Source organism: Leptonychotes weddellii, chromosome 10 (genome assembly GCF_054177405.1).
Source record: "Leptonychotes weddellii isolate Sample4059 chromosome 10, ASM5417740v2, whole genome shotgun sequence".
Lineage (NCBI taxonomy): Eukaryota > Metazoa > Chordata > Mammalia > Carnivora > Phocidae > Leptonychotes > Leptonychotes weddellii.
Genome location: NC_138378.1, coordinates 57,265,620 through 57,277,793, shown reverse-complemented (window position 1 = coordinate 57,277,793; position 12,174 = coordinate 57,265,620). Strand labels below are relative to the sequence as shown.

Genomic DNA, 12,174 nt, shown 5'->3' with positions numbered 1-12,174 from the left:
AGCAGGGGGAGTGGGAGAGGGAGAAGCAGGCTTCCCGCCGAGCAGGGAGCCCGATGCGGGGCTCGATCCCAGGACCCTGGGATCATGACCTGAGCCGAAGGCAGACGCTTAACGACTGAGCCACCCAGGCGCCCCTCAATTTTTTCTTAAGGAAGAATTCTAGGGGCGCCTGGGTGGCTCAGTCCGTTAAGTGTCCGACTCTTGATTTCAGCTCCAGTCATCAACTCAGGATCCTGAGATCGAGCCCCCAGTAGGGCTCTGTGCTCAGCCAGGCTCTGTGCCCATCGTGGAGCCTGCTTGAGATCCTCTCTCTCCCTTTGCCCCTCCCCCCTTCTCGCACACGCTCTAAATAAATAAAAATAAAATCTTCAAAGAAAAAAAAGAAAGAGTTCTACTTCACAACCCACTAACAGGTCTCAACTTCCAATGTGAAAGGACAGCTCTAATCCAGTGGCTGACTGAGTTGCCCGGCGCCCGCCCGTCTCCAGCCACCCCCGTCATCTTTCTCTCCGGGACTACCTCACTTGGCCTTTCCAATCTCCAGTCACTTCCTCTGATGGCCTTGAAAGTCAACAGCTGGTGGCTCTGAGGTTGGGGCTGCTGTTTCTGCAAGATAAGCTCAGGTTACAGTGCTGAGCCCTCCTTGCTCATCAAAACACCTCCAAGGTGACGGGTTATTTATTTATTTATTTTTATTTTTTAAAGATTTTATTTATTTGACAGAGAGAGAGACAGCGAGAGAGGGAACACAAGCAGGGGGAGTGGGAGAGGAGAAGCAGGCTTCCTGTGGAGCAGGGAGCCTGACACAGGGCTCGATCCCAGGACCCTGGGATCATGACCTGAGCTGAAGGCAGACGCTCAACGACTGAGCCACCCAGGCGCCCCGGTGACGGGTTTTTTAAGTTCTTTTCAACCGTGTTCCTTCCGGTGATACACTGCTTTTTAGTATCTTACCTACGGCAGCCCTGTCACTTGGCCATGAACCCCAGGTAGAGACCCCCCACCCCATGCCCCTGCCCTTCTAGAGCAGTTTAGTGCCTGATGGCACAGGTGTTACACAGCTGAGGGTTCTGGGGTGCAGGGAGCTTAGGGGGCCTATCCAAGGCCACCTGGCGAGTGAGTGACAGGACTGAGCGTCCAACCCAGGTCTCCTGAGCCTACATCTAGATCTTTCTGAGCTGCCTGAGTCACGGCCGCCCTCTGCGGTTCTTCACTTTCTTCCTCTCTGACCGTTTGGGAAAAGGATGCACGGAAGGCTCTAACGTTTGGACCCTTTGCTTGGGCTTTCCAGAAGCAAGGGCCGTGTTCCCATGACTTCACGAGTTCCGACGGCTCTCCAGGCCTCCTACTTTGTGCGCACACAGACAGGCCTCCGGCTCGCGGACGTTGCTCTTGTTCGGCTGCCTTCCACTTCCCAGGTTGCCTCATCCGCCTTGCACTGGGCCGAAGAGGTTGTACCCGGGCATTTCGGCCCCTTCCTCCCTTCCTGGGAACCGGAGAAAGTTCCCTTCTGAACCTGCCGAGCTTGTTGAAACGGCACCTCTGGTTCCCCTCAGGCCCTTCCCCGGGGGCCCGGGACCTGTTGCTAACCGCCCCACTGAAAATGTACTTTTCCCTTCCTGAGAGGAACAGGACGAAATTTCCTTATTTCCACATCCAGTGGCGGAATGGCTGGCATTGTTTCTTCCCTGCCTCCTAAACGCTCAACTCCTCTTCCTGGCTCTGGCCACCCCTGGATCTGAAAAAGGAAGTAAAACCCCAAAAGCATCTCCCTTCGGAGAACCCGCTCTTTCGAAGGGGCTGTCACGGGGGCGGCTGCTGTTCATCGGGTACCGCAGTGTGCTAAGCAGCGACGCTCCTCGGCTCTGGTGTTCGGAGTACAGGGTGGATGTGACTGCTTCCGGGGGACAGAGGAGGCACAAAGAGGGTGGATTACTCCCCTAAAGTCACACAGCTACTAGCTGGGTGGGCAGGGATTTGAACACTATGCTCTCTGCCTCCAAGGCCTGCACTGTTTCCACCACTTCATCCTGCCCCCTCAGGGAAGAGGCCGAGAGACAGCACCACAGACCTTTCCGAAGAGGAGCATGGCCTGCTTTCCCACTTCCTAACTCCTCTCTCGTGTGTGACACGCAGCACACATGCACACCCCCCTCCTATCCTCCTAGGGAAGCCTCAACTTTTTAAATTACACACATTTTAAATAATTGTGTTTGGAGAGATACTAAAAAAAATATTTACAACTCTTTTCTTCCTGCCCCAAATAACTGGCTGGGGACCTTGGCAAGACATCGGCTGTGCCAAGGCAGGAGGCTGCCACGCACTGCTGTCCCCGGGTCAGAGCCTGGGATGCCCCCCCACCCCAACTAGGGGAGCCTCAGGCAAAGCCTCGGGGCCAGTGCCCTCCCACCTGCCCCCACGCCTGCCCCGGGTGCAATCACCTTGCAGCAAACCCCGTGTCAGCCAGCCTGTGACTGTGTAGGTCCCTCTGCCTGGTGCACCACGACCTGAGGGCCACCTTCCTCTCAGACCCAGGCTCAGCCTAGGGTGTCCCACGCTGGCTCTGGGCATGGGGACAGGACGTGGGGACAGCAGGTGCTCCACCTCTGGGCACATGACCACCCTGGCTGGTTTCACCCAGCACAGCTCGTTTTTCAGATGTCCCGGTTTCAGCCTCCCTTCCTGCAACCTGGGCCAAGTTGTCCACCCCCAGATTTCTGTCCCCTGTTCATGGAGCTTGGCTGGGCAATGGCTAGGCCTGCTGGGGCTGCCGGGAGCCAGGGGAACTGCGATGGCAAAAGACAGAGGTGGCCTCAGACGCCTTTCAGGAACCGTGCTCTGTCCCAAGCACCAGCACCCCTCTGACCGTTGAGGTCAGACTCATTCTTCCTGCTTGTGCCCCAGAACAGAGGGCTGGGCCAGCCTTCTCCTGGCCTCCTTGGAGAACAGGCTGCCCTTAGCAACCCACGGTCTGCTCTCTGCCCAGCGCCAACTCGGGAACCTGAGAACCACTGAACCAGAGGCAGACTTCCCGCACCCGTCCCTCCCAGCCAGCTGGGGCGGGAGTCATTTTAGAAGATATGAGTGGACATCTAACCACATGCAGGGTTCTTTGCTCGGGAGAGAGGCTCAGGGTGCAGGCATGGTAAGTAAAGAAGCTCCCCGACTAGTTGGGAAGAGAAGTACCATTTAAGGCAGAATTGTTGCCGAGTGGTTATGCTCATTGGCCAGCAGGATCTATCCAATAAGCACCGGATGGGAACTCTGGGCTGGGGTTTCAACAAGGAAGACAGTTTCTGCCCTCAAGAGACACTGGGGATTATGATGTAATCTAGGTGTCCAAGGCAGGTATAAACGGGGCTTTAGGGAGGTCCAGGGGTTCCAGGTTAGGGACGGCTGCCAGGAGCCATGCCCTGTCCCTCCAGCGGGACCTGGCTTGAGCCTGGACCCAATTTAAACCCTGGCTCAAACCAGCCCCCAAAGCCATGCATGCTTCTCAGCTGAGGTTAAACAGCTTGCCCTCCTCCCTGATTCTGTGACAAGTCTGCATGTTTAAGCTTCCTTTTGGGCTTTTCTATTTATGTTGTCATTGATGACTTTGCTCCTAACTCATCTGATTTCAATTTGGACTGATTGGATCCTAATTTTATTACCATGTAATCTGAATGCATGTAATGACTGTAATTATGCCGCTGAGGGAAACAGCTCCTCCACGGCGGGAAGGCCTAAATTTAGGCTTCCTGGCAAGGGCGGCTGCTGGCGGGGTGGACACCCATAGCCACCTCAGAGCTGGTGGCCTTGGGGAGGACAGGGGCCCTCCCCTGCCGCAGCTTGGTGAGGCGGGTATCTGGGGCTTCGTGAGGCCCCTCTGAGGAGCCCTGGGAACACGAAGGCGTGTGAGCGAGGGGTCGGCGAGCCCACCCTCTCTGCCTCCCCTGGACCCCACCCCAGTCCTCTGCTGCATTGCAAGTCTGGGTGTCTCTGCTGGTACCCACCTACCACCCACATCCCCACAGCTCCCCACCGGTAAGATGCAGGATGCCAACAGGCCCCCTGTAGAGACATGGGGAGCAAGGGTTTCCCCACTAATCACGGGGTGGGGAAAGCAAGCCGTGATGGAAGAACCTACCACTGGCCTGAACCCTCCACGGTCCGTGCATCTCCCGACCCGTCCAGCCTTCTACATACTTTATGTCATTTTATGTCACATCTGAGGAACAGACTGTTACTGTCTCCGTTTTACGAATAAGGAAACCGAAGCACAGGAAGCTTGTGTACCAAGACCACCCGGAGATGGGCAGGGAAACTCTAACCCACCTCATGGTGCAGCCGCTTCCTAATGCCTGGAGCCTGTAAGAGGTGGTTCTGCCAGACTCCCCCCTCCCCCCAAAATAAAGCCACACTCTAGAGCCTGGGGCCCGACGCCATGCTTCCCCTTCCTCACTCTGCAGCAAAGAGAGGACAAGGCCCACTGGCGCGGCGAAGCGGGGACCCAGAGAGGGTCGGGCCCTCGTGTCCAGTCCCTGGGACACTTGGCAGGAAGGCTTAGAACACGGAGTCTCCCTTCCCAAGGCTGGATGCCCAAGGAGGGGGGAGTGGCGGCAGGAGGTGGACAGGCTGCTGATTCGGAAGCGCCTGCTTATGCCCCTGGGGCCAGGAACAAGCTGGGCACCCAACCATGGTGAGGGTGGGCTTGCGGGGGGGGGGTGGGAGAACAGGCAGGGGAGACCTGTGTGTGGGAGCAGCGCCCTGTGGGGAGACGCTGGGCCTGGAGGGCAGCGGAAGGCACTGGAGGTATTCTGCCCGAAGAGAGGAAAGGTGGATGGGGCAGATGGCCAAGAGGCAGGAGAGGATGCATTTGACCTCAGGAGGCTGATGTGGGCTCAAGGATGCGGGGACCCTTGGAAAGAAAGCTCCCAGTAGGAGGAGACACCTTTGCAGAGGCTCCGCCCCAGGACGCCACAGGCTCAGAGCAACCACCAAGGGAGCCTGGGGAGGGGAGGGCCGCAGGCCCAGTGCCTTTCACGGCTCCATGCTGCTGGCCTCCTGGAGGACCTCGGAGCCCCGCTGCAGGAAAGCCCGGTCTGTGGGGAGGGGGGGTACCCGACCGTTCAGCCGCCTCAGCAGGGCCCTCGGCAGGCAGCTGAGCACAGGGCAGGGACCTGGGGGCTGGAGCCGAAAGGAACAAGGGGGCCCACAGGGCCTGCGCACACAGCGCTGCCCCCTGTAGGAGTGTGGAGCCTCCAGCCAAGTGATGGCGGGCCCAGGGGCTCTGAGGCCTGCCCACGACTGCACTGCTGGGCAGCTGGGGGCCCCCCTCTACTTTTGACTCTACATTTCAAGACTGAACCATAAACCTGAAACCAGCCTGAGTTGGGGGACCTACTGTTGCAGATCCGTCTGCTGGTTTTCTCAAGATTTCTCCTGCCAGGCCTGTCTGCCTCACAGCTCCTCATGCACCGCCCCCCCCACACCCACAGCAAGATGTGCATGCCCCGATCTCATGCCCACTGCCACCCTTCTGCAGGAGTCGCTGGGACCTGGGCCCTGCCCCCACAGTTCACTCACCCAGTGCAGGGACCCGATGCAGACCTTGGCAGCCATCAGGGGCACGGTGGGGTCCGAGGGCCGAAGCTTCACGCACTCCCGCAGCAGTGACACGGCGTAGGCCGACTGCAGAAGAAAGGGCAGGTGACACCATCACTGGAAGCCCTGGGTCTCGACAGCCCAGGTGCCTTGTGCCTACAGTGGGGGGCGTTCCCAAATAGCCAGTCCTTGCTCTTTCCTCCCAGGAGGCAGGAAGAGGGCCCAGCGGGAGGAGCCCAGGTCATGTTGGCAGACAAATCCCTCCCAGGTCTCAGATTCCGCATCTGGAGAATGGAGGCTGTGAGCCTTGCCCAGGTGATCCGCCAACAGCTCAGGCAACAACAGGTGGAAGCACTTCTAAAGGAATTCAAATGTGAACCACAGACATGATAGAGGCAAAAATGGGCTCTTTTCAAACTTGAGAGTTCAACAGCCTTGGTTTCTAGGTGACAAGATGAGACCGAAGCTCCACAGGACTTGGAGGCAGGGCTGTGGTGGGGAGTTGAGGGGGCGGGGGGCATAACGGCGGGCAGAGGAGCAGGAGAGAAGCTAAGCTGGCAGAGGCAGAGAGAACCTCCAGACAGGAATCTGGGGCCCCTCAAGGCTCCAGCGACTCAGTCACAGAGACGGGGCCGGAATGGACCTCCTGAGGATGGCCACGTGTGGAGGGACGGCCAGGACGGGAGACCATCCGCAGGCAGGCAGGAATACTACCAGTCACAATAATGAGAAAAAGAACACCAGCTAACACTTATTTAGATCTTACTATGCGCCACGCATTGTTATAAACCAGAGCTCAGCAAAACACGGCCCACAGGCCAAATGTGGCCCTCTGCCTGCTCCTGTGAATAAAGTTTTATTGGAACCCAGCCACGCCCGTTCATGTATGTATTGCCTACAGCTGTTTTTCTGACAGAGTGGGGAGTTCCCACAGAGACTGTTGGCCTGCAAAGTCAAAAATGTCTACTGTCTGACCCTGTACAGAAAGTTTGCTGTCCCCTGTTCTAGGTGCTTTATAGATTTAATTTTTCTTTTTTTTTAAGATTTTATTTATTTGCGAGAGAGACAATGAGAGAGAGACAGAGAGCATGAGAGGGAGGAGGGTCAGAGGGAGAAGCAGACTCCCTGCTGAGCAGGGAGCCTGATGTGGGACTCGATCCCGGGACTCTAGGATCATGACCTGAGCCGAAGGCAGTCGCTTAACCAACTGAGCCACCCAGGCGCCCTAGATTTAATTTTCACAGCTCTCCTGTGAGGTAGGTGAGCCATGTCTCTATTTACAGATGAGGAAACTGAAAGGCAGAGAAGTTAAGTAGCTTGTTCAAAGCCACAGAGCCCATACATGGCTGAACTGAGGTTTGAACAGTCTGGCCCTACGCTCGTAACCACAGCTCTACCTGGCCTCGGTGACTTGGTGCTTCCAGAACAATCTCCTGCTGCACCAGTAGTGACTACCTGGGCAGAAACAGCAGCCTCGGTCTCCCTGCTACACACACACACACACACACACACACACACACACGAGACACACACTCAGGGCTTCTGACTGCATCCAACACTTTTCCAAGAACTCAACAGTGACACCCCCTGCCCCCCAAGTGTGCACACTCCATACTTGTGTGACCCCAAGCTAGGGTCAATGGTAGGCGGGGGCATGTGTGTGACCACAGTTCCCATGTACTAAGCCCTACTGTGAGCCAGGCTTCCTCACCATTAATTAGCTTTCACCCTCCCCAGCAACTCCAGACGTACCACTGAGGCAATGGGGGCTCTGGAAGGCTTACCTGTTCAAACTCAGTGTGAGAGATTGGAAGAGAGAGAGCCGGAACCCCAGTGATCTGCGTCCACCCTGGACCCCCAGGCTTTCTCTAGCTACCCCTCCTTCCCCACCAGCTAAGGAAAAGCTCTTCTCAGCCCAGACATGACAGACTGAGGCTCTGGGCTCAGGCATATTAGGCCAGTTCCAGGGGTATCAGCCAAGGGCTAGCTATGTGCCCAGTGCTGGGCTGGGGTTGTGGGGTCACATGGCTCTTGCCTATTAGGTGCCTGCAGAAAGGCCAGGGGGGAGAAGACAAAAGCTACCGTTCCCCACTGCTCTCTCAGAAAGCGAGGGTGTGAGACCCAGCACAGGCGGGTGTCAGCAGATGACTATTCCAGCAGGCTGGGAGACCGGGCTGGGCTGTGGGAAAGGGGACCTCGTGAGGGGCCCAAAGGAGTTGCCAGGCGATCCTGTGAATACCACTCCCAGCCCGCCAGCCATGGCCCCCCCTCCACACACCACAGCAAACCTCGGGCTCCCCTTGGCCTCCTTCCCTGGTTGCTGACCTCTGCAGGGTTGAAGGTTCTCTGTGAAATGAAGGTTCTACAACCCTGACCGTCCATGTTCACCCCACACAGACCATAAAGCATTGCTATTTCAGGAGCCACTGGAGGACTCCACAGTAAGGGCAGGCAGCTTGGTTGGTTTTTTGTTTTTTTGGGGGTTTTTTTTTGTCATGCTGGTTACCTAGCAACGCAGCCAATGTGACTGCTGAGGAGACCAAGAGAAGGAGCGACGTAAATCATGTCATGGACCTCATCTTTTCTTCCTGCAGGCTGAGCTGTCAAATGTACATACATCTGCCCGGCCACACCTTCGGCACAAGTGCAGGCCTTGATTCCTGCCTTGGGCTTTGGCAAAGGCCAGCTCTGGCCACTCTGCTTGGGGGGGGGGGGCTTCCTGGGCCAACCAGGCAGACTGAGCTGGTGTGCAGGGTTCCTGAGGGGGTGGACAGTGTGCTTCCAGAACAATCTCCTGCTGCACCAAATGCAGGCATGGATATAACCCATTGTCTCCAGCCTGTGCAGCCTCACGTGTGAGAAACTCACCGATCACCCCAACACCCTACCTGTAAGCCCAGCCTTGTGCCCACCTTGCTGGTCTGTGAAGGAGCCAGGCTGGGACACCAACTCCCTGGATCCTGGGATGTGCTGGACTGTGTGTGGACCTCTCTGAGCCTGGCTCTTCTCAGTAGGGAGGTTGAAGATCCCATACCTCCCAGGCTAACACCTTCTCCCTCGACTGGGGAGTTTCCTGGCGCACCGCCAGAGATTAAAGCTAGCTTCTGAGTATCCTACATTCTTCTGAGGAGAGCTCCCCAGCTTTCCTTGGGATCTCAAAGGGGTCTATGACTCACAGAAAGGTTAGGACCACTACCCTGGCCCTGGGCCTCTCCTCCGGGCCCATGCTCACTATTGCAAGATCAGAGGTTCTTTGTTTCCCAGAGGCAGGAAGAAGCTGTCACATACCACTGTGAGCTGTCTTTCCAGGCTCCATGTGAGCTCCAGACCCACCTCCTCCCCTCCCTCAGATCTCACTCTATCTATCTGCGGCCCGAACTCTCCCTGAGCCTTGGCAAGACCCTGCTGAGCACAGAGCCGGAGTAGACCATGTCTGTGCATTTAGGATGCTCTGGTGGGTGGTCAGCGTGATGAGGGTGGGGAAGAGCTTTGGGAAGACAAAGGCCCAGTGGGGGTTGGGGGGGTGCGAGGCTCCCCCCTTGATTCTCACTATACTCCCCTGGCTCCTTCCCACCTATCAGGCTGCAGCACTGGCTCGTCTTCCTCTTCCCTGCCTAACCTTCGTGGGGGAGGTGCAGGCAAGCCGAGGAGGGCCCTCCTCTGAGCGGAGCTGCAGGGCTAGAAATGGCAGGTGGCACAGATGGGCGGGGGGCCGGCGGGGGGGCCGGAATTCCCTCAGCCCCACAAAAGGGCTCTGGGTGTTTACAGCTCTTGGAACGATTTGCAAGCTCCTGCCACCTTCTTTCCTGCATTCATAGCATCCTTGGCTCTAACACCCTCAGCACCCAGCTCCGGAAAGGTTTTCCTTTCATGTTACTGCTGAAAATAGAGGCTTATGTAAGTGTAATTCTCATCAGAGAAGAAACCAGGGGGTGCTGGAACAGGGCTTGGGGGTAAGCAAAGGTGGCCCTGGTGACCGGGGATAAGGTCAGTCCCCTCACGCTGGGCAGACAGAGCCTCTGTCCCAGCCACAACCGCTGGCGCAGTTCTCCCCCCAGACTCCCTTGTGGGTGCTGCCGCTCTGCTCCACCCTTCAACCCTCCCCTGCTAGGCAGGTCCTCCCATGGCAAGGTCCTTTCCTGACACCACACGTGATGGGCAGGAAGAGAGCTCCAGCCCAAATGAACGCGCCCCTCGCTCAGAACCCGTGTCCCAAGCCTGTGGCATGCAGTTGTACTCTTCAAGTCTCACGTGGAAATGCTCTGTTGCCCCATGTGTGCACGTGTACTAGGAGAAAAGCACCCACAGACCCACAGTTGCACACCTGTAACTCCCAGGTGGACACCAGATTCACACAGGGGTCTGTGTGTGACCCTCCGCTGGCCCTCACTCTCCCAGAGATAAAAATCCGATGCTGGAGAACATTTCTGACTCACCGCCGTGCCCTCTGCCTAGCCCTGGAAGGGACCGGAGGAGAGCAGAGGCCCCAAAGGCAGGTGTGCAACCTCCCCCACCCAACACACGCCCTGGGTCTTACCTTCCCACAAGCCACCATGGAGAGGGCCACTTGGTACCAAAGGTGAAATTCTTCAAACGCAAACTTCATGGCTCGCTCCAGGCACTGAGGAGAGGGAGTCAGTCAGCATGGTCCCCCCCAGGGGTCCTCCCACCCTCAGCGAATCCAATAGCCCCCAGGGCAATCACTGCCCAAATCACTTCTTATAGGAGGCTGCAGGAGGCCCATACTTGGTTCCTGTCAGAAAACTCCAGGCATAACCTGCCCCTGCCACGGGGCAGGTTATGCTGTGTGACCTTCTGCAAGTCTCCTACCCTCTCTGGCCCTTGGTTCCTACCTCCCTAACATGTGACTGCCTCACAGGGCAATGGGGAAAAGGGAATGAAATTGGTTCTGAGTTTTTAACATGTAAACATCCCATAAAAATAATAACTGGTATTTATTATTGTTGTGCATGGTACCACTCTCAGGTTTTTACACGTATTAACCTATTCACTCTCCCCAACAACCCAGGGAGGTGGGTTCTTCCATTATCCCCATTTCACAGATGAGGAGGCTGAGGTCTGAATGACTTGCCAGAGTCACAGGGCCTGTAAGTGGCAGAGCGGGCCGACTACAAAGCTGCCCAAGTGGAAAGGCTTTTCTCGGTTCTGCTGTTCTCTACGACGACTAAGAAAACTGACTGCCCCACTGGCCTGTCTGATCCTGGGCAGCCCCAAATCAGGGGCGGCCTGGTGAGGTCCGGCAGACGCTACCAAGTGCTTCCACATGGTGGAGGCAGAAGCCAGCATGTGAGGCCAGGATTCGCCATGGTCAGGAGGGGCAGGGGACAGACGTGAGGTTCTGGGACCAGACAGCATGGGCTTTAAGAGCTCAATGGCCTGGGTTCGCGTGCTGGCTCAGGTGCACCCCTCCACCATCTAGGGCAAGAAACAACCTCTCTGGGCCTTGCCTTCCTCACTGGTAAACTTGAGAGAGCACCGCTTCAAGAAGGTATCACCTAAAAGCACCTTGCATGGTGCTGGGTGCAAGCAGGGGCTCAGCAGATGTCACCAGCTCTCCTCTCAGGGGCCCTCCTAACCACACAGAAAGAGAAACTACTGCCAAGAGGCCCACTCCTGTACAAAGAGATGGGGCCCCAGAGCCACCTTTGATCCCAGCCCAGATGTGAAAACTCAGAAATGCGTGCATGCCATTCGCCTTGCGGGGAATGGAGAGAGGGGCAGCTTGGTGCACTGGTCCCCCCGCCCTCACCCCAAAGAGGCACCACCCCAGGAGCGCTGCCCCACCAGGGTTTGCTCAATAGAATGGGGTTGCTCTGTCCAGCTTGGGTGGGAGGGGGTCCAGGGCCCTGACTCACACCAAGTTCAGAGCTCTACCAGCAGAGACAGTCACATCCAGTATCATCCACGTGGGAAACTGGGGGATGGATAATTTCCCCCTTGTGCTTCTCTATACAATGCCTTGTGTTCTTTCAAAAGAAAAACACATGAAAACACCAGTAAAACAACCAAAACCAAAACCCAAACTACCCATCCCGCCAGGGAAGGGCAGCTCTCCCAGCCCTGGAGATGGAACGGTCCCAAGCCTCGTCTCCCAAGGACTAAGCTGCACCCCTTGGCGGACGCAGGGAAGGGACAGTGGAGGAGGTCAAATGGTGGTTCCACCTGACTTCTGGGGGGGGGTCGCCGTACCTCGGAGAGCATGACGTACTGGCCCCTCCTGCCCAGCGTGATGCTCAGGAGGTCATAGATGGCTGCAGCATTCCGCAGGCTCACCGCCCGGTCCTCCTCCTGCTCCGGTGCCCGGCTCAGCACCACATCCCGAGTAGCCTGCGGGGCGACGTGGTTGGGGAAGGAGCGAGGATGGAAAATAAGCAGCTGCCTGCCTCCAAGGCCCGGTGACCATCGTCCTTACACTGCTAACCCAGGCTATGCTCCCAGAATCTGCCAGGGCCTTTCCACCGTCCCCACGAAGGCCCCCACGAAGGCCCCCACGAAAGGGAGGAAACCTCTACCTGTAGCCGAGGTTGGGGTGAGGGCCCAGTTCCGAGGGCTCCTGGTAGTCAATGT

The 12,174-nt window shown here is 57.1% G+C and overlaps 1 protein-coding gene across 2 annotated transcripts in view; it reads right to left on the bottom strand.

Annotated features, from left to right (window-relative positions):
* Positions 1 to 12,174, bottom strand: part of TTC7A (tetratricopeptide repeat domain 7A) — a 117,567-nt gene that overhangs the window by 51,271 nt on the left and 54,122 nt on the right. For both annotated transcript variants that reach the window (XM_081833504.1, XM_081833505.1), the window contains exons 9-11: positions 11,797 to 11,934; positions 10,124 to 10,207; positions 5,569 to 5,673 (exon numbers count right to left, since the gene is read on the bottom strand). In XM_081833504.1, coding sequence (XP_081689630.1) covers positions 5,569 to 5,673; positions 10,124 to 10,207; positions 11,797 to 11,934 — 327 coding nt within the window. The remainder of the gene's footprint in view (positions 1 to 5,568; positions 5,674 to 10,123; positions 10,208 to 11,796; positions 11,935 to 12,174) is intronic.